General features: G+C 38.9%; 1 protein-coding gene across 4 annotated transcripts in view; it reads right to left on the minus strand.

Moving 5' to 3' along the window:
- TOX (thymocyte selection associated high mobility group box) overlaps positions 1-26,570 on the minus strand; it is a 312,131-nt gene that overhangs the window by 31,197 nt on the left and 254,364 nt on the right. For all 4 annotated transcript variants that reach the window (XM_027561033.1, XM_027561034.1, XM_027561032.1 and 1 more), the window contains 2 exons: positions 12,342-12,572; positions 544-624 (listed from right to left, as the gene is read on the minus strand). In XM_027561033.1, coding sequence (XP_027416834.1) covers positions 544-624; positions 12,342-12,572 — 312 coding nt within the window. The remainder of the gene's footprint in view (positions 1-543; positions 625-12,341; positions 12,573-26,570) is intronic.

Below are 26,570 nucleotides of genomic sequence, written 5' to 3' on the forward strand. Positions count from 1 at the left end.
AACAGAGTTAACTCCTGAGTTTTTATTACAGCAATGCCTCATATTTGAGATATTCCAAAGCATAAAATATTTTTAAGGGGTGCTTTCATTTTCAAATGAAATGATGCATCTTCCCCGCATCTGCTTGCTTATTTTGGCAGGCATACATCCTAATGATGTTGTAATGAGGCTACAATTAAAGACAGTTGCCATCTCCTCAGCAAAGACCAATGGGATGGGGTCGGGGTGCTGGGAGGGAAGACATTTAAAGAGTGGAATGTGGTGAAACGGAGTTGGCTCAGGATTAAGAACGTGCTGCAACTAACCCACAAAACAAGTAATCCACAGGCAGGCAACATTACACCAAAGGCCCAAGGGATGTTGTTCTGGTCCTCTAGGTACGAACAAATATTTCTATAACATACAGCTTTGCTTAGGATTTACTTTTTCAGCAAAGGAGATTGTGCAGAAATGCTGAAGTAATCTTTTGTGCTTTCAAATGACCATCATGGTCTGAGACGAGATGGCCATAACCCATCCCAAGACCACACGGTTGCACGTTACCTTGGACACCAGGCTGGCTCTGTATGCTGCTAGTTGCTTCAGGTACTCCTTCTTCGCAGCCTCTGTTTTCTTTTTATAGACCTGCAACAACAGATAGTCTTAAATTAGAAAGCACATCTGCTTTTGTTTCCAGAGAAGTGCAATGCAGAATGATAATTATGTGTGTACAGACATGATACAATAATACGTATCTCCCCATAGATAGTGTTTTCTTACTGAAATAAGTTTTTAAGAAGTATAGCAAGAGATTAGATAATAAAAAGATTAACAATAGTAAATTTTCCCATTTTGCATAAAGCATACGAAGAGATATATCTGGGTTAGTCTGAGAGTGGAGGCAGTTGGTTTGGAAAGATACTATGGACGGAGGTTCCCAGGGAACCACATGTGAGTAAAGAAGCCATTCATACTTATATAAGGGGCAGATAATGTTATAGTGCACTCAAATCCTGACATATATAGAACTTCCCTCGTAGCTCATCTGGTAAAGAATCTGTGAAAGATACTATGGCTGCAAGTTCTCAGGGAATCACATGTGAGTAAAGAAGCCATTCATACTTATATAAGGGGCAGATAATGCTACAGTGCACTCAAATCCTGACGTGTATCTCCTTGCTAAATACAAAAACAAGGACAGAATTCAAAGATGATCAATAAAGTTCAACATGCTAATCACAAACAGTTACGGAATTTGCAGGTTCACCACTATTTTAAAGTTTTGTGCCTTGAAGTTCTATTTTCAAAGACTCACGCCAGTCCAGGTTCGATGCACGATACTGGATGCTTGGGGCTGGTGCACTGGGATGACCCAGAGGGAGGGTATGGGGAGGGAGGAGGGAGGAGGGTTCAGGATGGGGAACACATGTGTACCTGTGGTGGATTCATTTCCATATTTGGCAAAACCAATACAATATTGTAAAGTTTAAAAATAAAATAAAATTAAAAAAAAACAAAAAAAAACAAAGACTCAGCAATCAGTGATGGCAGTTGAAGTCCCATTTGGGAGTGGGCTGGGGAGCCTGAGTGGCCGTGGACTGCACGTGTGCCGTGACGTGCAGCCTGCTCTGGTCATGCCCTTTCCAGAAAACACAAAAAAACACAGTGGATGGTATGGATGTGTGGATGCCTCAATGTGAAAAGGTAAAAGTGTTCTGAATTGAGTTTCAATTTACAGCAGCTTTCATTTTTCAGAGGAAATCATCTTGCAAATACAAGTAAAATCGTCCTAAATTGAGCAAAAGTACTGAAAAACAACTTGCTGGTAGGCTAAAGGTCACATCGCTAAGCTAACAGAAAAAAAGTTATTAGAGTCGAAAATGAAAGAGAAGCAAAGTGAACACACCTTGTCTGCTACCATTAAGGTAATTCTTTCAAGGCTTTGAGCCTGTTTTTGTCAATCTTTAGAAACCAACCCAAAAGAACAAAATATTTTCACCATTGGATGCATTTTCATCAATACGACTATTTTAAATTTCCCACATCTTGAATTTTACAGCAAGGAATGAGGCTTGGCTACTACTTTGTAATGCTGAGCTCAAAACCAGACACAGGCCAGCGTGAAAAGTGGCTTTAGAATTAGTCAAAGTATTAAATATAAATTATGTGTAAAGACCAAATATCTACCAAAGTTGGCAGCAGAAGTCAATTTATGGTTTCTGATGTGGAAGGTGGTTTGCTGAGGCCGGTCCCCGACTGTGAAATTTAAGGTGTGAGAAATATTACCTACTCATAAATATTTTAATTAAAGCAGAACATTTTACTTAAAGTAAACAAATGAGTAACCTTGTCAACAGAATTATAAAGGACCCTATGAAATGAATGTGCTCATTGTTTTCCCTTAGGGAGCGCTTCAGCCTAGTCTTTCATATTTGGCATTTTGGTATATTATAATAAAGGCAACTATAATAAGGCAATTATGAATTCACACAATAGTATCACACAATCATTGTGTCATCTTTATAATACATGGAACTAAAGAAATTTAAAAGAAATTTTTTAGTAAGAAGTCAATTAATCAATTACAGGAAAATTAATTCAATTACAGGAAAATTCTTAATTTACTGAGCTAATTTTATTGTAAGTCAAATTCAGATTCTTTTTTAGACACCCATATATGAAAACAAACACACACTAAATTCCAGCAAATGTCTTTGAACAGTATGATTCATGTATATCATATGCTTTGGTTCAGTCAGAATGAGAAACATGGAGCTCTCTTGCTTTTTGATTGATTTATTTCTTTCTTCAAAGACAGATTTCTGTTTGTAGTTCTCCCTCCAATCTCTTCCCCAAGACATACTTTTTGTTATGAATGACCTTAAACTGACAATGTTTACATTTACTTTTCATACCTTAAAACTGTTTCGAGAGGGTTTTTCTCCCACACAGACAGAAATCCTATTCAGGACTTTGAAGCAAATATTTAACAAAAATATCTTCGATGGTAGTACACTTTTGTAAACTTGAAGCATTTCTATCACGTTCTTTATTCATATGTTACTCTAGGTGACCTCCTTGGGCAGCTAACTGGGGTTCATTTAGCTTCCAAAGGCAAATATTACACATGTGGGTCCACAGCATTGCCTGAAGCCTCATTTTCTACGTAGCACAGGTAAGACGGTGTTCAGATGGCCTGACTGTAACATCTATCATCCTTCTTGCCCTTGGTTTCTATAGACAAAACAGCAGCGTTACTACAGTGGGGCTCCCAGTGGTTAACATCCCACAAGGTGTTAACTTTCCTGAAATTTGTGTATTAACAACCATGGGAGAAAGGTGGCAACTCCATGTGTTTCAGGCTGGATGTATGCCCCCTGGTTTCAGGGGAGATCGATGTCGTTATGGGATTCCTGACTAGCATTCAGAGCACCGGGTTTCCTCCAGATGGCTCCCTATCGGCTATTGATGACCGGCTATGTGGGATCATCCTACACGTGCCTAAATACCACTTTAGGAAAGAGGAAACTCATCACGTCACATTACACGGCTTGATGGGTCTGCTCTTCCCTGAATAGCTGCAGATCTTCAGAGGGAGGATTCAAAGGGTGGTGATTTCAGGAGGTATGTTTCTGTAATTGTGTCTAAAGGGGGGTGCCCTGGATCAGAATTAAAATCTGAGGTGGCTTCCCCTACAGTAATTTAGAACCTCCACCTTTGAGAACTAGCTAATGGCTCAAATATTATTCACCCTGTATGTCCTTGTGATGCTACCTTCTAAAATTGCACAAGGATGCTTTCTGAATCCTGTATTTGATGCAGATGTCTGAAGAAGGACCTCAAATATATGAGAATGATAAAAAACATGTAAGAATTCCACATACTGAAATTCTTCCTTTAGAACAGGTAATTAAAAATCATCAGTAAAAAGTTCCACAAAAACGTTTCAAAGCTCTATTTATGGATGGAGAAAAGTCTTTCACTTGCAGAAACCAAAGATGACGCTGACTGCATTTGCAATGAGCAGTCCACTGCAATGATCAAACCTTCTAACCTAGGGGATGGGTCTGATTTACATCAAAGTTAAGTTTGGGAAAGAAATGGTCTCTCTCTCTCTCTCAGGGAAAGACAAATATTTTAAAGAAATGTGATTCACACAGTAAATATTAGTACTCAGCTGAACTACAAAATGGCTTCCAAATGGTCTACAGCTGTTTGAAATAAAGTGCAAAGTTGGCCAGATGAGGATTTAAAAATCATAATACATCATTTATCATTTCCCCCAGCTCATCCAAACACTTTTGAATTCATCCTGTCCTAACTTAGTTAGTTGCTGTGGTTTGTTATTCTAAGAAAGCTACCATACCCTATCTAAGGATTGCATCTCAGTGGTTAAGTTAAAACATATATAATGGCTAAACTAAAACAGACCTCAAATGGCAGTTCTAGAGAATCCAAATTCTGTTCATGTAACCTAGTGATTCTATGAATCATTTTTTAAGTTGCACTATATTCCAGCATGTATACACATTTTTATAAGCGAATAATCTCTAATTAAAATCAGCAGTTCAGTATCAGTGACTATGGATGCACTCAGACAGAAAACATTCTAATACAACCTGTCATTTTGCTTTTTTCACTTTCTGCTCTTTCCCCAAACAATCCATCTAACTTATATAGAAAAGTAAAATCTTATAAATACCATTTAATTCCTTCTTCCTTCCTTCTTTTTGGCTCTGGTCCTTAGTTAATCTCTAGTTGTAGTTTATTTCAACTCTTTGCAGTAATAATAAGAAAAAACACAGTTCTTCTAATTCTGGATTTTATTCAAACACTACAAAACTAAAGGCACTTTTCTTTTTGGTTAACTTCAAATGCAGTTTTTCCCCAGTATAATTTCATATTTATAGAAAATGCTTAGAAACATGGTTATGTAAGAAATAATAATTTAATCTCATTTCCCTCTAATATACAGTACTTGAGAAATTAACGTTTGCAGCATCTTTGAATGCTATTATTATTTAGGACAGTTAGAGCAAGTGCATCTGTGTTTACACAGAACTTAGTCCTTAAATGCAGTTAAATTTCCATTTGTGTAACTTGCTCAGCGTTTTCTTAAGCATTCCAGAACTCAGAGAACTTTATAAAGTGGTATTCAGAGAACTGAAAACATTATACAACATGACAAAAATTTTGCTATCGATTCTTTTTGGGATCCATCAAATGCAAACACATTGTCTACACAATAATGGGGTAACCTGTTTCTGGAATAGTAGAGATCAGAAGCAAGCTCTTCATCTGAAAATACGGCTGCAAAATACATCTGTCAGTTTATTAAATGAGGATGAGAGAGTGTAATGTCGTTCAATTATATTTAACAATATAGTGAGTATCTGTTATGTGCCTGCATGGTGTGAGGAACAGAAGCTACAAAACCAAAAAAAGTACTAAAATATGCTTCTATTGTGTGCGTTTTTTGTGTCAGGCAAATATATACATATATCTAATCAAACTGGTCTGGTATCTGAGATTTATCTCTGTTTACGCAACAGCCCCTCCTGGTTGCATGCGATCTCCCTTGCATACCTCATTCAGACCCCCAGCCACAGGGCAGCCCTTTTAGCAGGGCAGTTCAGCACATAGCAGGTGCTCGGGAAATGCCTGTGATAGAGTGTATAATCCCTGGTCTCAGGTTTCTCCTCTGTGAGTCAGCATGGGTGTGGTACTCACGGCAGAACACCAAACTGCATCTTTTAAATTAGGGTGGGCATCAGTGGGGACAGAGGATTTGGTATACAAAGAGGTAACCTGCCCTCCTGAAACATGTTTACTAATAATACACAAAGCCCAATGGACTTGAGTGAGTATTATGTTCAAATTCTCTCCCTTCTGACATCATGGAACCATTCAAGTGAAATGTCTGCTCTCTGTATATCAGCATGGAGTATTTCCATGTGTGCTCTGTGTATTTATACCCAGGAAGGTGTGCCACAACCTCATTTATGTACCAATTAATTATAGGTATATATACCTGTGATTTAGAAATAAAATATGTTCACCATTGGATATAATATTTCCAACTGCTGTTTCAAGTTTTTATGAATATTAATATAAACTTGCCTCACCTTCTACAGTTTTTAAATGAACAATTGTTTTATATATCTTTTACACCTAGCATTCAAAAAATTGGAGAAAATGCATAATGTTTATAAGGAACTGGCCAAGATAAACACATGTGTGAATGCTATGGTAAAACAGGATTTTAGTTAACCTTAAGTATTGTTGACATAAAATCCAAATTTTATCATAAGATACGGGGCGGGTGTGGGGGAAGGCCCCGGCAGCACTTCTGTAGTGGGTATTTGAGCACCAATGAGGAGTAAATGATTTGATTCCGCGGGCTCAGAGGATTTGTCAGCTGCCTCGTAAGTATAATTCTGGCTCTTCATATCCCTGCTGCTTCTAATTTAGCAGGACAGGCTCATAATTGAAGCAAATTAACTATTTACACTTGCCACTTCTACCAGGGGAAGAGGACACAGCAGCAGGAAAGAATGAGCAGGAAATTACATTCTTCCCACTTGTGTCAGACCTGCCCTTATATAAACACATTAACAGTAATTTCATGAGGCGTCAAACATAGGAATAAATACTGAGGGATGAAATAATGAGGTGCTGCTATTGAGCTGAACTGCTATGGCTAATATCCTTGGATATGAATTATGCATCCTGAAAGAAGGCATATGTTACAATATTCAAACAGTTGCCCTGCAAGTGATATCTGCTCATTAGGCTCTGGATCTCAAGGTAAACCTGCTCTCTTCTCCCACGACAGGGCAGCATTTACAAAAATATGCTCTCTGGGCACCATGGGCTGTGGTTTCTCCTGAATACACCAAACCCTGAACAGGCCTTCCATTCCATTTTTAGCCTAACAGCGTGTTTATTTAGCTCTTTGGCTGAAGCTTTAAAGCCATTTAATGTAATGTAAACAAGAACATTTTGTTTGTAATTTGCTAAATGTATTACAGCCCAACTGTGTCTCCAATTAGGAACTTAAGGTTCATTTAGTAATTTACATCTGGTTCTGATTTAAGGTGACTTTCCTTTCCCACTTAGGAGCTGACTTTCCGCGGCTAAAAAGGAACCAAGAATGCTTTATAGCTCGTTGGACCGATCCCTTCTGCTTCAAAGCTGGACGGACTCTTTAATTTAGTGGGGTTTGACTTTGATGACCAGAATCACAGAATTCAGAATAATAGGGAAATATAGGAAATTCAGCTGGACCTTCATAAACAAAGATGCTGAGGGTTGCTCAAACTCCAAGGAGTCTCATATAAAGGGAATGATCTTGTTACATTATTATTTTTCTTTCTCTGTAGGTTCCAGTCAATGAAAGATAAGTAGCGAAGACCAACATCACCGTCACACTTATGTTTTATTTCCTTTTCTCTAGCTGGTGCCTTTTGGAAACGACTTACTATGTCTCTGAACCAGGTTCTCCACTGTCGTAGGATTCGTTAGCATTTAAAACCTTCTGTTGGAATCCCAAACACAATCCCGTTCCCCTTCCAGATTCAGCCCCATCTTCGAAAGTATTCAAATGGAGACGCTGATATGTCAAGTTTGTTTAGTGGCTTTGGTAGGAACAACTCATAAGGGAGGTTTTGTGTTTCTGGAGGATTTTTATCACTTCTTTTAGCTTCCTTTTGATTTCTCTTCTTTGAGAGATTCTTTACAGAAATCAAAGTACATATAGTTCCTCCCTTTCCAGGGCTTCTGAAAATAAAGACCTGCCCATCTGCAGTGGCTTCTTAGCCCCGTCTAGACTCCACAAAGAGGAAGCATGTGACACACACAGACACAGCAGCCCCATTAGTCCTGTTCCCTCTGGCTGGCAAGAAAACATTCAATTGTAATCTCACTAATAGCTGTTTTTCCTTAAATATTGTAATTTTCTGAGCCCCTAATAAGTCATCAATAATTTTGCCCATTTTCCCCAGTTTGTGTTTATATTTGGAGCTGTTCATAATTGTGGGCTATTATGACAACGGGATTTCTGAACAATGGTGGTGCATGAAATCCTAGCCTTCTCCTTGAACCAGCTGCCTACACAAAGCCAGCAGCATCACGTGGGGGCTGTTCTGCAACATGCACATTTGTCCTAAATTTTGAAGTTTAATGGTCTGCCTCTAACTGGCTCCAGTAACATTCCTTTAAAAATACATAGCAGTATGTGTGCTCTCCAATTTGAATATTAAATGAGAGTAAAATACAATTAAATTAAGTTTGAAACAGAGATATTATGTTGGCACCATGAGTCAACATAAAGGGGAAGAACAGGTGGTAAAACACCATAATAACACTTTTGGATATTTTGCTGAAATTCTCTTGATGCCCAAAACGTGCATTCTAGGTGGGCATGTGCGCTTTGCGGGCAATTCCCAGCAAACTGTAAGAGAGGGGCTGCCACGTGGCGCACGGCAGGCCCAGCTGATGCAGTATGTCCCTTCCATAAGCGAGGCATCTGCTCTCACTCACTGAACCCTCTCCCTGCTTGTCCCTGGGACGGACTTGCACCTGTATATGTCAAAAACCACCCTTTTTGACATACTCTGTGGTTTCACTATCTTTATTAAGCAAGATCATCTTTTAAGAGGAAAGGATAAACTATGCTGAACCCCTGTCAAGTCAAAGGAACGTAAGGCATGGGGACAAACTATCTCAAGTGACTCAAACTGATCCCAGTACCTTGTTTTGGTAATGGTGCTTGAGTGTTAAAATACTAACTTCTCCATAAGAGAAAAAGTTATTTCTATTAATATATCTCCCTAAGTAATCTTAGAATAATTTTCTTAAACAACTGCACTTTGATTATGGAAATTGCTTTATAATACTCAGTGAGTTAAATAGGGTCTGTGCTATGCTAAGTTGCTTCAGTTGTGTCCAACTCTTTGTGACCCCATGGACTATGGTCAGCCAGGCTCCTCTGTCCACAGGGCTCTCTAGGCAAGAATACTGAAGTGGGTTCCCATTATTTCCTCCGGGGGAGCTTCCCAACCCAGGGATCGACATCACATCTCTTAGGTCTCCTGCATTGGCAGGTGGTTTCTCTACTATTAGGGCCACCTGGGAAGCCCCCAAATAGGGTCAGCTATTATATAATCTCATTTTTTATTTATAAAACACATTCTTCAACCCCCCAACTATTTCTATTAAGAGAGAACCCAAAGACAGACTCATTACAAGTTACATATTAAATTGGAAACAAAAGAGAAAGAGGAAAGTGTTTTGTTATCACAATATACAATTAAAAAGCCTTAAGTATTATGTCATAATTGTGATCCTACTTCCATTAGAAAGGCTCAGAGCTGAGTTTGAAAGGCAGAATGGGAGAATGGGAGTCATTTCTCTTTTTAGCACGACACTGGAGAATAGTGACTCTCATATTCTTTGGGTCTGTAAAGACCTTACCTGGTCAGACCAAAAATGTGGAATATTATCTCAGTGTTCCCCTCTTGCTATAATAAAAATAAAAGACCGTATTAGAATTAGTGGGGAAATTCTGAAGCTTTATATTTGTTGCCTTGAGGAACTACCCAGTTTTCATCATAAGAACATTATTCTTTCCACTAGAAACATGGGTACAGGCACTGACCTTGAATTGATAATGTAAAGGATTTGATCGTGGGCTAGGAAAGAGCTGTGTAGACCTCCCCCATTTAAGCTCCTCTAGTAAATGTGGGAAGTAATTAGGAAAAGATATACAGGGTTAGAAAAACAGGTAAGAGGAGTCAGATCGGTGGTAGCACTGGCAACTGAAATTTCTTGACATAAAACCAAAGGAGCGCATGTGAGCCTTTGAGCAGCACCCCCAGCTCGCTGCCAGGTCACAGAAGGGATCACTAATGTCCTCTGATTACAAGTTGCCATCACAGTCACTAGGGAAGGCAATCACATTCTGGATGTCTCCTCTGGCAAATTCTATCTCACAAAGCAAGAGTTTATAGCACTGAAGCCTGGCCCCTATCCACGACTACACACAGGGGCTGTCTGAGCAGGGAGGGAGGTACGTGCTGGTGCCCAGGCCAGGGTAGAGCAGGACAGGGGTGGGCTGGGGTTCCTGGTGGAGGTGCACTCAGTTTCTCAATCCGTGAATAAGACCCGGCGTAGAATTCCACCGTGTGTCTCCAACGTCAGTGGGGAGCCACACTTTGGCTTTGGGAGTGTGAGAGCAAACTGATCCAAGTTAGGATAGAAACCGGCTCTGAAGTCTCAAAAAACTACATTAGGTTTTCAGTGGAATCACAAAATATAGTGTCAACCAATCTATTTGTGAGTTGGGTATTTTAATCTCACACACAGAGAGCATTTCCGTGCTACGGTTTCCATCCTCAGAGACGACTCTTGTAGCAGAGCTCCACACGGCAGGGCTGTGCTTTTCTGTGAAGCCCTTTGCGGGGACTGGCAATCTTGAAAAGGACATAATGTGTAGATTTCAGACTGTACAGGACAGCTTTGACTTACAGTATAGGGGGGTTGGAGAGAACTGGAGAAGTAGGTTCAGCTAATGTTTTGTTAGCAGCTGGTTTTACCATTACAGCTATAATTGTTTTTATAAATTGGTTAGAAAAGAACTGTAGGTTGAATGATAAGTTCTAGTCACGGTGTGTAGTCCTAGACAAATCAATCAACGAATGGGACTCTGTCTGTTCTCAGCTCGCCCCCACAGTGTCTAGAAAAGTGCCTGGGGCACACAGTAAACACTCAATAAATCTTTGTTGAATGGATAAGTGACTGAATTTAACTATCTGGCCCCATTTCATAACCTGTGAAATTCAGAAAACAGCATCTATGAATACTGTGCTGAACAAATGAAATAAATCATGTAAAACTGTTGTTAGAATATAAAACACAATATACATTGTAGATGCTGACAGATACTACGATATATAGGTTCTTAGAGATGTACACAGGTTTGAGATGTTCTCTTTCTTACATACTTCCCTGGACCTGAGGAGGAGAGGTAAAAGTCTCTGTTAAGAATCCAATATGAGACTAACCCATCATGAATGCAGTTCAGTATTCTGTAGTAGCTAAAGCTGCAACCACTTCATCCACATCCAGTGACTGCACTTTAATGATAATGCTTGTCTAATTTTTCCTTCATGATAATGAAATTCTAGATGGTGACAATGGCAATCTAGTCCTGGAAATCTAGAAATCTGCGATCAAATACTGTTTCTTTGTTGAAGTGGGTTCTGTCTACACATGGGTTTCCCTGGTGGCTCAGACAGCCTGAGAACTTGCCTGCAATGTAGGAGACCAGGGTTTGATCCCTGGGTTGGGAATCCTCTGGAGAAGGAAATGGCTAACCACACCAGTATTCTTGCCTGGAGAACTCCATGGACAGAAGAGCCTGGTGGGCTACCGTCCACAGAATCGCAAAGAGATGGATAAGACTCTTTTCCATGATTCCCATCCTCCTTAAGACCTTCTGGATGACTTACACTGTGGCTGAGATACAAAGTGTCTCATGCCCCTGCTCCCCACCAGTGTGGTCCTCAGTCACACCATGGCAATCCACAAGAGGAGAAAATAATCAGGTATCTGGGCCCATTTAATACAGCCTAGCAATATGGTACAAGAGGGATTGAATAACATACTCCAGCAGTCTTTAGGGAATGGCTAAGGGTAGAGATCCTTAAATTCAAGGTTCATTTAGCAAAGAGCAAAGAGAGTTTTGATGACAAAAGAGTAAATACTAAGTGCTGAAGAGAGGTGTGGACAGTTTTCAAAATGCTTTTAGTGTTTTTTTTTTTTCTGTCTTTAGGATCACATTGGCAGCGTTAAGGAATGAGGTAATTCTGGCTTGGATATGTAGAAGCCCTTCCAAAAGTAACTACACCATATAAACTTTGAAACAAAGGAACTAAGATGCTATTTATAACAGCAATAAAGGAATGTAAAACCATGTCAGAGTCCCCTGAAGTCTGGTTCTGGTGGGGCACATTCTCAGCCTTAGCTCTAGTATCCGAGGAATTCACCCAATGACCAGGCTTCCCACGTGGTGCTAGTGGTAAAGAACTTTCCTGCCAGTGCTGGAGGCATAAGAGACATAGGTTTGATCCCTGGGACGGAATGGCAACTGACTCCAGTATTCTTGTCTGGAGAATTTCATGGACAGAGGAGCCTGGCAGGCTACAGTCCGCAGGGTCATAAAGAGTAGGACATGACTGGAGCTACTACACACACACACACACACACACCAGCACACACCAAACGACCTCAGAAGCCATTTCTTTAGGATGCACACACTTTCTCAAATCGTGTTGAATCATCCATTTTGTATCTTTTCTTACCTGTTTTTGCTCTTCACCCAAACCATCCCACATGGAAGCCACAATTTTAGAAACTTCACCAAAGGTAGCATTTGGATTTTGGCCCTTGATGGCAGCCTGAGTATCACGGAAGAATAACGCATAGGCAGACACTGGCTTCTGTGGCTCATTAGGGTCCTTCTTCTTCTTCTTTTTGGGGGTTTTTGGTTTTTTCCCCATGTCAGAGGCAGGTCGTTTCTCTCCACCATTGATCTGAAATAAAACAAAATCTGAATTATAGAAGAACTAAACAAATTTAGGGGCAGATTGCTCTTCCTTGAAACTTACCCAGGTATACTCACCCATACACATCACACAAACACAGACATTTCTAAGGGCCACTTGGTTTTGTTTTTTCTGTTTTTCAAGTAAAACTTCTAATTTCATGTAATTTTCATATTCATCCTCTTCCAGCCTAATTTACATAGCTTTAACACAATCTTACTGATTCTCTTTATAATACTATTGTACTGTTAGATATTATACCTTAACTCTCTCAGCTTTGCCTTTTTCTCCTGCAGGAACTGAATGACGAGCAGCACTGTGATAGTCAGCAGGAGATTCCTCCTGTAGTAACCCCACTGTATGAACAATCCAACCTGCTTTCTTTGGGGGAGTTTATCCTTTTGTTCCTAATTATGATTTTTTTTTTTTGACTGGGCTGGGTTTTCCCACTGTGGGCTTTTCTCTAGTTGTGGTGAGTGGGGGCCACCCTCCAGTTGCGATGTGAGGGCTTATCACTGTGATGGCTTCTCTTGTTGGGAAGCAAGGGCTCTTAGGCGTGCGAGCCTCAGTGGTTGTGGCTCCCAAGCCCCAGAGCACAGGCTCAGTAGTTGTGGCCCACCGGTTCAGCTGCTCTGAAGCCCGTGGGATCCTCCTGGCCCAGGGACTGAACCTGTGTCTCTTGCATTGGCAGGCATACTCTCCATCACTGAGCCACCAAGGATGCCCCTAATTTTGATTTTTAAATGATAGTGGGCAACATATCCAATGAATAAAGTTGACTGGCTCCTGGTGTTGCACTTAGGTCTGTGGAATGCTGCTGGGAAATCCTAGTAATGCTCATGGCTTAGAATGGCATAATCCAGACCCTAGGTCAGTGCTGTCCAACAGAACTTTCTGCTAAGGGGGTAAAGTTCTAAAATCTGTGCTATTCAATATAGTTGCCACTAGCGACACATAACTAATGAGCATATGAAATGCAGCCAGCAGGAATAAGAAACAAAATTTTAAATTTTATACAATTTTAATTGCTTTAAATTTAAATAGCTAAATGTGGCTAGTGGTTACCATATTGGAGAGTGCATCTCTGGAAACTAGACTCTCAAATCTAGACATTTCTAGCACAGCTTTAACACTCAGTTTAAGGAAAGATTCCATTTCTTCCCATTGTCCTTGAGTATGAATATCTGGATAATCTAAATTGTTATTCTGATGCAAGTGGGAAAAAATACAATGTATTTTAGACATCTGCATTTGAACTTGGATACTAACTAGTTAATATGTGATGTCACTTTATCAACATCTATAGAATGAGATGTCTGGGCTACAATTTCTTTCTAGTTCTAGAATTATATGAGTCTACATGAGTACTGAGTAGTGCTGTCTCTTTCCACCTGCCTCTCCCACCAGCACAAGGGCCCCCATGCACTGTGCCCTGATGAAGTCACCATTATCAGGGAGGTTCTGCACCATCACTTCTATTGCTGTGATGGCTGTTGCTTTTCTCTTCTTGGCAAACATGCAATATGTATCTTATTCAGATAAATTGCCAGGCAAGGTAATCTGTGTTAAATAACAGCCACCATTGGATACGAAGTGTGAGCTCCTGAGAGGCTGGTGGATGTAACATCAGAAGATCCACACTCACGTCCTCTGTTTAGCTGTTTATCTGTGAAATCTTGGTAAGCTACATTATTTTTCTGGGCCTCCATTTCCTCTACTGCAAATCAGTTGCAATGCCATTGTGTGATTACTGAGATGATATATATGTAATATGGTCAAAATTTTAAAATGGTATTCAGATGTTAATTATGACACAGTAATAACTTTTTACTGAATGAATGGAAAGAAATGACCTCAACACTAATTTGTGATGCCATATGGTCATGGCTTAAAAGATATGCCCTGAGAACCAGAGACAGGAAAAACAAACAAACAAAAAAAAAACTAAGCGAATTCTTTGGCTTTGTCTTTAGTTAAAAAACTATGGAATAGATTATTGTTTCAAAACTGTCAGTTGAAGTAGATAAACAACCCTTTGGGGACAGGAGGCTCTGAACCTAGCAGACAGACTGACATAGATCAACACTAGAAAGTGACTTCCCCAGGAAGGGTTTCAGGTGATCCTGTGAGATGACTGGTCCTCAGGTTAATGAGCCAAAGGACAAGAATGCTGGGACTGGACTGAGCGGATACTGGGCAAACTGGGGTAACGGCTCTAAACTAAACACGTAGGTAAATACAACCTCGATGCTCATTCTCAATGGTTGAATGTTAGAATCACCTGGGAAACTTTTAAATAATACCCTCATGTCCAGGCTTTAGCTCTATACTGATTACATCACAGAGTCTAAGAGCAGGAGACACTGGCTTTAGTCAACCTTAACTCTACTCCTCCAACTGCCTTTTGATACTTCAGACATGCAACAAACAGACAAGCAAAGCTTCTCTTTGCCCCAAGGCTACACAGAGCCACAGCTTTTCTTCTCTTCACAGTCAGACTCCTCCAAGTGGTTATGCTGACTGCAGGCAACTCACTGTGCCTTCCCATCACTTAGGCTCTCAAAAAGGTCACCAAGGACCACAAAGATAAATCCAGGGGACTTTTCAGTCTTCCCCTGACTTGATTTCTCACTGCGAGTGTCCTGTCTCTTCCAAAGCTCATCATAGTCTTCGGATTTTATGCCTACCTTGCCTTCCTCACTGTTTCTAGAATCATTTTTAGGCCCATCCTCCTCTACCTGGCCACTAACTGGTAGTGTACCTGACTTTTTTTTTTTTTTTTTTGCTGTAGACTGTCTTCTCCTGTGAATTTTTATTTAGGGAATCTCTTAAGATGCAGGGTTTCTAGTAACAATTGTGGGTGGATGACTGTCAAGTTCATTTCCTCTGAATTTTGAATGCATAAAAACCATTGCTATTTGACATCTTTATCTTCTTTGTATGCTTTATAACTTCCAAATTTTCTAAACATAACTATTTCTATATTCAAAACAATAAAATATCAAGAAGAGAAATAAAGAGGATTTAAGAAAGACCATAATGAAGAATGCTAAAAGTGAAAGGATCATGACATTGGAGGTCATATTTCATCAAGGATTGGAATATGTAGACAATGGGGACACAGTGTATGAAAATAAATGCTTATCCACATGGAATATTTACCTGGGCTCCCTATAAATTTTAATGGAAAAAGTTTCACTTTTCAAGATTTCAGATCTGACACACTGAAATCTCCATGACTGCAGATTATATCAATCTTTGTAGAAATAATTGATTGTCAGTTACATAGAGAAATTTCCTATGACTCACTGCAAATGTTTTTATTAAAAGATTTCCCCTGAATAATTTAAATTGTTTCCATATTCCACTGTCTAAAATTGTGTTTGAACGGCTGATCTTTATGCTTCCTTACTTTTTTTTAATTTATTTTTTTATTGAAGGATGATTGCTTTACAGAATTTTGCTGTTTTTTGTCAAACCTCAACATGAGTCAGCCATAGGTATACATATATCCCCTTCCATCTCCCTCCCCGTCCCACCCCTCTAGGTTGATACAGAGCCCGTCCGAGTGTCCTGAGCCATATAAGAATTCCCATTGGCTATCTATTTTACATATGGCGATGTAAGTTTCCATGTTACTCTCTCCATACATCTCACGCTCTCCTCCCCTCTCCCCATGTCCATAAATCTATTCTCTATGTCTGTTTCTCTACTGCTGCCCTGTAAATTAATTCTTCCATACTATTTTTCTAGATTCTGCTATGTGTGTTAGAATACGATACTCATCTTTCTCTTTCTGACTCACCTCACTCTGTAAAATAGGTTCTGGGTTCATCCACCTCATCAGAACTGACTCAAATGCATTTCTTTTTATGGATGAATAATATTCTATTATGTATAGGTACTACAACTTCTTTATCCATTCATCTGTCAATGGACATCTAGGTTGCTTCTATGTTCTAGCTATTGTAAATAGTGCTGCAATGAACAATGGGATACATGTGTCTTTTTCAATTTTGGTTTCCTTGGGGTATATGCTTAGGAGTGGGATTGCTGGGTCATATGGTGATTTTATTACTAGTTTTTTAAGGAATCTGCATACGGTCTTCCATAGTGGCTGTGTCAATTTACATTCCCACCAACAGTGCAAGAGCGTTCCCTTTTCTCCAGCATTTATTGTTTGTAGACTTTTTGATGATGGCCATTCTGACCGGTGTGAGGTGATATCTCATTGTGGTTTTGATTTCATTTCTCTAATAATAAGCAATGTTGAGCATCTTTTCATGTGTTTGTTAGCCATCTGTATGTCTTATTTGGAGAAATGTCTGTTTAGGTCTTGTTCCCACTTTTTGCTTGGGTTGTTTGTTTTTCTAGCATTGAATTGTATGAGCTGCTTGTATATTTTGGAAATTAATTCTTTGTTAGTTGTTTCATTCGCTATTATTTTCTCCCATTCTGAGGGCTGTCTTTTCACCTTGCTTATAGCTTCCTTTGCTATGCAAAAGCTTTTAAGTTTAATCAGGTCCCACTTGTTTACTTTTGTTTTTATTTCCCTTACTCTAGGAGGTGGGTCATAGAGGGTCTCGCTTTGATTTATGTCATCAAGTGTTCTGCCTATGTTTTCCTCTAGGAGTTTTATAGTTTCTGGTCTTACAATTAGGTCTTTAATCCATTTTGAGTTTATCTTTGTGTATGGTGTTAGGAAATGTTCTAATTTCACTTTTACATGTAGCTGTCCAGTTTTCCCAGCACCATTTATTGAAGAGGCTGTCTTACTTTTTGAATCAGTATTTGGATGACATGGGGCACGTTTCAGATCTGCTGGATTCATGTGACACACATGGTAGCAGGTAGGACAGTTAACTTACTACTGGAAAACGTGGCCCTCCTTTCTAGGGAGTCTCTGCAGAAGCAGGAGCACCGGCTATGGCCAGTGAGATAGATGCTCTAAGTGTCAAGCATACAGAAACCACAAGCTACTGTTTTGACACAACACATATAACTGTTTTGATAGCAACCCTATAGCAATCTCTAAACAAGTCCATGCAGCCAATCAATTTGGTTGGCTTTCTGGAGGCTTCCCCTATTTTCCTGGCTTGTCTTTATTAACAGGGTTAGCCAGATGCAGTCTTCTCCTTTAGAAGAAACAAGCATTTTATGATTTCTGCCTCCCTATTTTCAAGGCTTAGCAGACATCATTTATGTACTATGGAGGGTCACCCCGAGGCTTCACCTGTGTATCTGACAGTGTACCTGAGAGGCACCAAGCTTGAAGCCGGGGTGTCATCCTCCATTATGGCCAGACCACTGGCCAATCTCATAACATTACATCAGCTTTGTCTCTGCGATTTCTGAAAGTGAGAGCGTGTTGATATACTGTCCTTTTATTTATTTATTAAAAAAATTTTTTTTGCACTCTCCTTTTAAATACTCATGGTTAATCTTAGGCTGAATTATCTGTCATGCAAGAAAACTGGCATCTGAGTGGACTAATCTACAGGGCACACATAAAATATTTATTTCTTAAGAATCACCGCCTTTTCTTCAGTAATTCAATTAGCTCACTAAAACTGTATTCTTAGATCATAATATTCTGACCACTTATAAAACTGCCCTCATAGAGCCAAACTATGGCTTAAAATAATGCCCTTTCACCAAAAGCTGGTGTAAGAGGAGAACACAAAAATAAAAATTACGTATGAAATAGTTTTAAAAAATAAAATATGCTTTGAAGGGAATCATTGTTATATTGCTCAGTGTTCCTTGCATAAAGGCTTACTGGGTATGTATAATGTCTTTGCTTTTAGAAAGCAATAAAACAGGATACAAATCCCCTGCTGTGGTTGGCTGTCTAATGCACCCACACATGTGGGCAGTGCTGTATGAAGTGAAAGGCTGTCTGCCATGTGAGCACTGGCCATTACCACCTGATATGGTGGGGGGCGGGGGGCTCTGAACACTGGGCATTACCACCTAATTGTGGAGGTCTTATTTTTCACTTTGCCTTTGACTTGTATTTGGAAAGGTACAGAAGTGAGCTGTTATTTTAGACTGTATAATGAACTGGGAATTTGTCAGGCCTACTTTCTGGCTGTAGTTTCATCACGTATTTGAAAACCACACGATCATTTCTCATATACAAAACCTCCCCAAAGAAAGATATGCTGCTATAATTTGGATCCACTTACATGCCAGGAATGGATTGCATTTTGAAGGACACCTGGCCTTTCTGACCATCAACTATTTGGAATGAACACAATGATGATAAACACGATTGTGGTGAGAAAATGAGCTAAATGGATTTGTAATATGTCCCTGGACCTTAATTTTGAGTATTGTCTGAATGGATGAAAGTTTATAATTTTATGGCCTAATTTTCCCAGAGACACTGACTACTGTAGTCTAGAGCAGTACTATCTCATGGAATTTTCTAGGAAGATGGAAATGTTCTCTGTACTGTCTGAAGGTAGGCACTAGCCACGTGTAGCTTAGTATGCTAAGCTACAGCAAGTGAGGAACTAGATTTTTAAATTTAATTTTAATTAGATTTAAATGTACACAGTCACACAGGACTTGTGGCTACTGTAAGGACTGTACAGCATCACGTACAGGACACTGTTTTAGAGTATAACATTTCTAGAGTTACTTGGGTTCTAAGACTAGAAGAGTTAAATTTAATTCCAATGTCATGATCTTGACAATACAGATGGACCATAGAATGCAAAAATATAAAGTCTCCACAATGACAAGCACATTGAGAGTAAGAACAAGGTCCTGTTAATCTTTCCAACCTCACAACATCAGTATGGAGTCTTACATGCATTGGGTCACCACATGTTTCCACCTGCATTCTACAGTGGTGGGCAAAGGCTTAGAATGACAAGGAAAAGGACATCTGAAACATATACAAAAGTTGTTTGAAAATCATAGCAACTAAGAATATGTCTGGACTGAGGCCTTACCTGTAATCCTTATTACCCATGGACTTGTTTCATGTTCTATTAAAGCTCCCAGGAAAAAATAAATACATACACAAATGCATAGACATACTACTCTCACAGTAGCTCTACAAAGATATCTGTGCTTCCTGTATTAACTTTTAGACTGATATCTATTTCCCAAATCCCTAGGGTTGTCTTTATGCTTTTGGTAATCCACCTCTGGTCATGTCTTATTGCTTAATTAAAGTGATATATTTAACTTATTTATCACAATAAAACAATAATTTTCCACTTTAAAAAAGCAATGTGTTAATGGTGTTACTTAGATAGCACTTCTTAAGAATACAGAGTAGAGTTAAGACTCAAGGAAAGAGAATCACTGATATTGAAATGTCCCTGGAGAAGTTGGAAACATCTATAAGCATATTTAAAATAAACTGCTGCGGTCCCAAAGCCTTTAATGGAGCCGGGAGAGCTGTTTAATGCACACTATCTTGCAGTAATTGCTGTAGTTTAAAATAGATTTTAATCAAGCACCATCTGCATAATAGGCTGAACAAACAACATAGAACTCCACTTATAACTCTTATCATATAAAGTAAATATTATAAAATCTTCGCCATAGAAACAGGGCATATTACAGCACTTTTTGTGATGGTACTGTAACTGAAAAATTCTGCTACTTAAATTCATTCTCTCTTTTCTTTCTAAACTATGCCATCTAAAATCCCCTTACGAGAATAAATTCAAATAAGCATGGAAAGTAAGTCATCTAGTTACTGTGAAATCAGTAAGGCTTTAATCCCTCTTTCATTTTACAATTGGGTTTATTATTATCATTAATAATAACTAATTCAATGACTCAAAACATCAGTTATAGAAAGCTATATATAAAGTGTTATACTCTTGAGATGATTCACAAGCAGAGGGCATTGTATATGTTTCATAGCTTGTAAAACAGACTCATTTTTAGGGATTTTTGATTCTGGTATTGTTTTAGGATGACTTTCGCAAAAACACTCAGTGGCCTCATATAAGGTAAGAAATTTGGGCTACTGTCTAGAAAAATCACTTTAAAGTGAAGAAAAGATTTGACTATAACTACATACATCTGTTAGTTATGTTTATTGGTTTTGTTAGATTTATTTGGTCTTTTCTAAATTTACCTTTCTAGGGTGATACATTTACTTATTATTTTAGGTTAAAAATTCCTCTTGCCTCACAGAGAATGCACAAGCTGTTGATACACAGTTCCCATGAATAAAATGCCAGGTAGGCACCTGTGTGTAGCCTCAGTTAAGTTCAGTTGCTCAGTAGTGCCTACTCTTTGCGATCCACTGGACTGCAGCACGCCAGGCTTCCCTGTCCATCACCAACTCCCGGAGCTTGCTCACTGTAGCCTCACTTGAACTTTATTCCATGACTTAATCAAGGTATGCTTAATCATCTAAGAACATTTACACCCAGGAAACACCACATTGTAGTATAATTTAGCTACTTAAATGGATTTTAGGAACTATTATTTGGAATTGAGTACTAACTGGCTGCTTGACTGAATTACACTATTTTCCCCAAAACTGCTTCGCTAATAAGCTCAATCTTAACCACTGCTGCTGCTGCTGCTGCTAAGTCGCTTCAGTCGTGTCTGACTCTATGAGACCCCATAGACGGCAGCTCACCAGGCTCCCCCGTCCCTGGGTTTCTCCAGGCAAGAAGACTGGAGTAGGTTGCCATTTCCTTCTCCAATGCGTGAAAGTGAAAATCGAAAGTGAAGTCGCTCAGTTGTGTCCAACTCTTAGCGACCCCATGGACTGCAGCCCACCAGGCTCCTCCGTCCATGGGATTTTCCAGGCAAGAGTATTGGAGGGGGGTGCCATTGCCTTTTCCGGTATTAACCACTGGGATACTTTATTTCTGATAAATGAGTACATATTAGTTGCTTGGATCTAAGAAATTCTTAAAAGTATCATACATATTACATCATGTGAAGTGTTTAATAATTGTGTGATAAATACAGTTCAACGTGGGAAATACCAGGCTTTTGAAACTCAATTTTAAATATTCTGTCCTAATGCTAGACAATGTGACTTGACATTTGGTTCCAGCACTGCTTGATTTCACTCCACTTCTGTCTGCCTACCATTTTTACTTTATTCTAGAATCTTCTAGCCTTCAGAACAGTAGTAAATAAAAAGTACTTTTCTAAGGCTTATTTAATTGTTCCTCTAGCGACACCCTATTTTCTTTGAGGAAAAAAAAAAAACCCTTCTCTTTCTGTTCAGTATGGTAATGCATACTAGATGAACTAGCAAATTAGTAAGAAACTCTTAAAAGCAAAAACAAGCAAATGCAAGAACCCGGAGAAGCAAGCAGAGTACTAAGGCCAACTTTCGTCTTGAAGACAGCTGCTGAACCTGGTGAAATTGAGTCAAAGTTACAGCAGATAGAGGACAAAGCCCATGACTGACCAAAAAAAGTGGGATGTTTAATGGGAGAGTTCCTATTAAAAGTCAGGACTGAAAAAAATTAGACTTTCTGAGCAGGGTGAAATAAAATGATTTGCCTGGCACGTTCCCTCCCAATACCTGCAAGGATGATTCTGAAGGCAAGGGGAAGAATATCTTTTGTGATAATTCACAAACAGAAGCCAGCATTTGTAAAGATATATACCCTGAACACATATGACTCTAGTGATCTGAAAAACTTTTAAGCCTGAAGTGGCTCTAGATTGTAATGGTCCAAGCCGCTTGGCAGAAGCAAACACAAACCATCTTTAGAGGAGTCCACTTTCAAACCAGGTCGAATAGAATTCTCATAAAGTTCTAAAGAATATCAGCTCTTATTCCAAAAGCAAAAAAAGCAGAATGAATCAAGGCATTAAAACCAAGGGCCAGTGGCAACAATAGACAACAGACTCAGACCCCAAAAGGCTTCACAGACTGGAATTAACAAATGCTTAAAGAACAAAAGAGATTAAATCCATGGATAGAGAGCAAGCAACTAAAAAAAAAAAGCAAACAGATTTGAGAAAGAACCAAATAAAACTAGAGATATAAAATAATTGAAATTAAACCCCCAATATATGAGCATTAATTTCAGATTTGATACAGCTGAAAGTTGAATTATGAACTGGGAAATTGATGTAAGTAAATTAATCAGAATACAATGGAGTAAGATATCTTCAAATGATAATGGAGAATCACCATCAATCTAAAATTATTTTTCCTAGTTAAAGTAGTTTTTAAGGTAATCTTGTTCCCAATAGATCATCATGAGAGAAAATTTCAAAGGCATAGGGAAAATGATGTCAGATGAAAAAAAAATTTTTACATGTGAATAAATCTAAAGAAAAAAGACTGTAAAAACAACAAAAATAGCATTTTATGAAGTTCATAAAATTACATTTAATTCAAAGATAATTTATAATTTAAATTATAATCAAGATAAACAATAGCAATAACTGCTCCAGCATAAATTGAAAGAAGGGTATTCAGAGTTAAAGTAATTTATGAAGGGTAAAGATATTGATCAATGTTAGACTTTCATGCATTTTTATGTTAATTTTAGACTTTCACACATTTTTAAGAGTAGTTACTAAATAAAGAGAAGGATTATAAAATTTAATTTCCGATTTTAAAATGGGAAATATTGAAATGAGAAAAGTAAGATCAATCTTAAGGAAGGTAAGAAAGAGAAAAAGAAACATAGACATATGTGAGACAAATAGAAAGCAACATACTTAAATGGAGAAATTAACCCAAGTATTTTAGCATTTATTCAATATGTGAATGTATGTAAATGAGGTCAGTGTCATTTTTTTTTTGACATGATACAGGCATGGTTTTATATACAGAAATAAACATAACAGCAAAATATATTAGGTAAAACATAAGAAACATAATTAAAACCAAACAATTACATCACTTTTGTCATTAAAAGTCAGTTTCACTTGAAAGTAAAAACTTGACTATATACCACTGACAAGAGACACATACAATCCTTTCAGCAGAGAAGCTGAAAGTAAAAGGATGGAAAAATATGTATTGTGATTCTTAGCCCATAATTCCCTTAAAGGGAAAACTGTGCTAAAAATACTGTTGAAATGCCAGATACTTTAAGTGTCTTAAAGTGTCTGTTGTGTTACACGTACTGGATTACAGGCTTATACCATAAGCTACCCAAGTTTATATTTTTCTGATGTTTGACTGTATGTCTAGTTTATGACTTCAGGCTGTCAACACAGCTCCATAGCAATCAGGGCCATGGGGAGTGTTTATAAGGTGATAATTTATTTTACTGATGTATTTACAATATTTCTGTCTGTCAAAACAAAGTTATTTCATTTACTTGTTCAATTAGATAAACTGGAATTAATATGCAATCGCTTAAGAGAGCACAAAGTGTTAAGAGGGAAGGTTTAAATGCTTCTTTTTCAGGTGTTAGACTAAATATTCTTTTTTAGCTCTCTTATTAGAAATTATTTAAGTGATCCTTTTGACTAAACAGTACTTCACATTTAACAGGAGCTGTTGCAGTACAACATTCCTCATAAACCCTTCTCATACATAAAGGAAAATTCCGATTTAATTGGCAGTGATGAAGAATGCTTAAACACTTTCATCGGAGGAATTTTTAAAATCATTTAATAAAAATAAGTTGAAAAATGGGCAGGGGAATTCTGAACTGGAGAGAAGGTGAAGGATAGTGTGTATAGCTGGAATGGGAAGATAGCTTTTGAGATGGAAAATGCACTTAAACTAGACATGAACTTGAGAGCATTTGTGTAGACAAAAAGTCACCTTAATGAAGGCATTCTTGAGAAATCCACATTTACATCATAGCTTATTCAAGAATATATCACTATAGAATATTCCACTACACAACATTTACATGGTCATTAGTAACGAGCTATAAATTACTCTGAGATATGGAAGTTAAATGATTGGTTAGGATACTCACTGGCAAAGTTTCACACCTGCCTGGAAACTCATAACATACAAATTCATACCTCAGCAACAGTATAGGATATGGACCTGATGTGTCAATAGAAAATGGCGAAATCTATCAGTATTAATTCTATGAACTTCTGATTTCTACTCAGTGTGCTACACATATAAATTGAAGAGTGTAGGAAATGCTTTTGTAAGTAAGAATAATCCTGCATTAAATCTACTGTCAGAAGGTGCTAATTTTGCATTAATTTCCTGAAATGTAAACAATGAATACTGATAAATATCTAATCCAGATGCACAAACTGATCCTTCCTATGAGTAGAACATGAATTTTTTCCCCTTGCAATGTAGTACATATCACCTATGTTAAGAAATTTAACTTGAATCATCATCCATGCATAATCCGACACCTAAACCACTGACCACAAAGAGATTCTTGGCGTTCACATTTAGATCCTGGTGCTCACTGGCTGGAGATACCATTAGAAGAACACACATTTTCTTAAAAATTTATTTTGCCCTTGAAGTGATCAGCCAAAGATCAGGCTTTCACTAGCCTGATACATTATTCAAGTCCTATCAGTTAGTCTCCTTCTCTTTTTCTTTCCCTCATGAGAGGATGGCTCACTGACAGGGAGAGACCATGGGAGAGAGGGGATCAGCATGGGCGCTCACATCTAGCTGGGTAGCTGCTGTAAAACGTATCAGGCATTTGTTTTCATCGGGGACGGCAGACAGCAGTCATGGAAATGAATGTCACGAAAGAAGAAGTTTATACTCACACAAACCCAGAAACAGGAGGCCCAGCATGCCATACAGGGTCAAGAGGCAGAGATGGGAGAGGGCAGGGAAAGGCCAGAGTCCTTATTGCGGTTTTTGTGGGAAGGAAGAAAGGGGCCGAGTCAGCTCAGGACCGGAAGGTCTGAACAGTTTTCCATGGGCTCTGCTCTAAAGGTGTTCCCTAGTTGTCCATAGCTGGTCCTCTGGGGAGATGTGGCAGGGGTATTGGTATGGTGTGTAACAGTTTGATGAAGGAGATGACTTGGGTGTGGCTCTGGATGTGTTGGTATGTCTATCAAAGATGTGCTCACAGGGGAGTCATTCACCATCTCTAGGAATTAGCTACCCTGGTGGTGCTTCGAGGATTAACGCCCTAAATGTTAGAGCTTCAGGAATACTGAAAATAATAAAATGTCAACATAGCAGCCTTGTCTTTTGACATCAGGCTGAATAAATCTATGTGTCACTATTTGGATTGTTAAAAGATTAGTGTAGCAGCTGCTGCGTCACTTCAGTCGTGTCCGACTCTGTGCGACCCCATAGACAGCAGCCCACCAGGCTCCCCTGTCCCTGGGATTCTCCAGGCAAGAACACTGGAGTGGGTTGCCATTTCCTTCTCTAATGCATGAAAGTGAAAAGTGAAAGTGAAGTCGTTCAGTAGTGTCTGACTTTTAGCGACACCATGGACTGCAGCCTATCAGGCTCCCCAGTCCATGGGATTTTCCAGGCAAGAGTACTGGAGTGGGGTGCCATTGCCTTCTCCAGTGTAGCTAGCAATTGTTAGGTTAACTGTATAGATCAGAATCCCATGGTATTGCCTTTTGTTTCCCCAAAACAAAATTCTCACAAAGTGAAAAGAAACAAAAGACTGACACAAGTGACAATTCATTAGTGCATTAAAAATTAGGAGGAATATGAAGTATGCATGTAGCCGCCAGTATTTTCCACAGTAACCAGGGACAAGAGTCCTCGAGGGGTCATATTTGAAAGATGCTTTAGTGACGTGGTGCTTTAGTCGATTAAGTCACGTCTGACTCTTTTGAGACCCCACGGACTGTAGCCCACCAGTCTCCTCTGTCCATGGGATTTTCCAGGCAAAGACACTGGAGTTGGTTGCCATTTCCTTTTTCAGGGGATTGTCCCCAGGGATTGAACCCTCTTCTCCTGAATTGCAGGTGGATTCTTTACTACTGTGCTACCAGGGAAGCCCGCCTGACTGATAACCAAGGCAATAAAAAGATGATTTTGATGTTCTTGACTGAGAGTATACTTGGTTATGAAACAATCATTTGACAAGGGTGCCTTGAGTACTT

The sequence above is a fragment of the Bos indicus x Bos taurus genome, chromosome 14 (genome assembly GCF_003369695.1).
Source record: "Bos indicus x Bos taurus breed Angus x Brahman F1 hybrid chromosome 14, Bos_hybrid_MaternalHap_v2.0, whole genome shotgun sequence".
Lineage (NCBI taxonomy): Eukaryota > Metazoa > Chordata > Mammalia > Artiodactyla > Bovidae > Bos > Bos indicus x Bos taurus.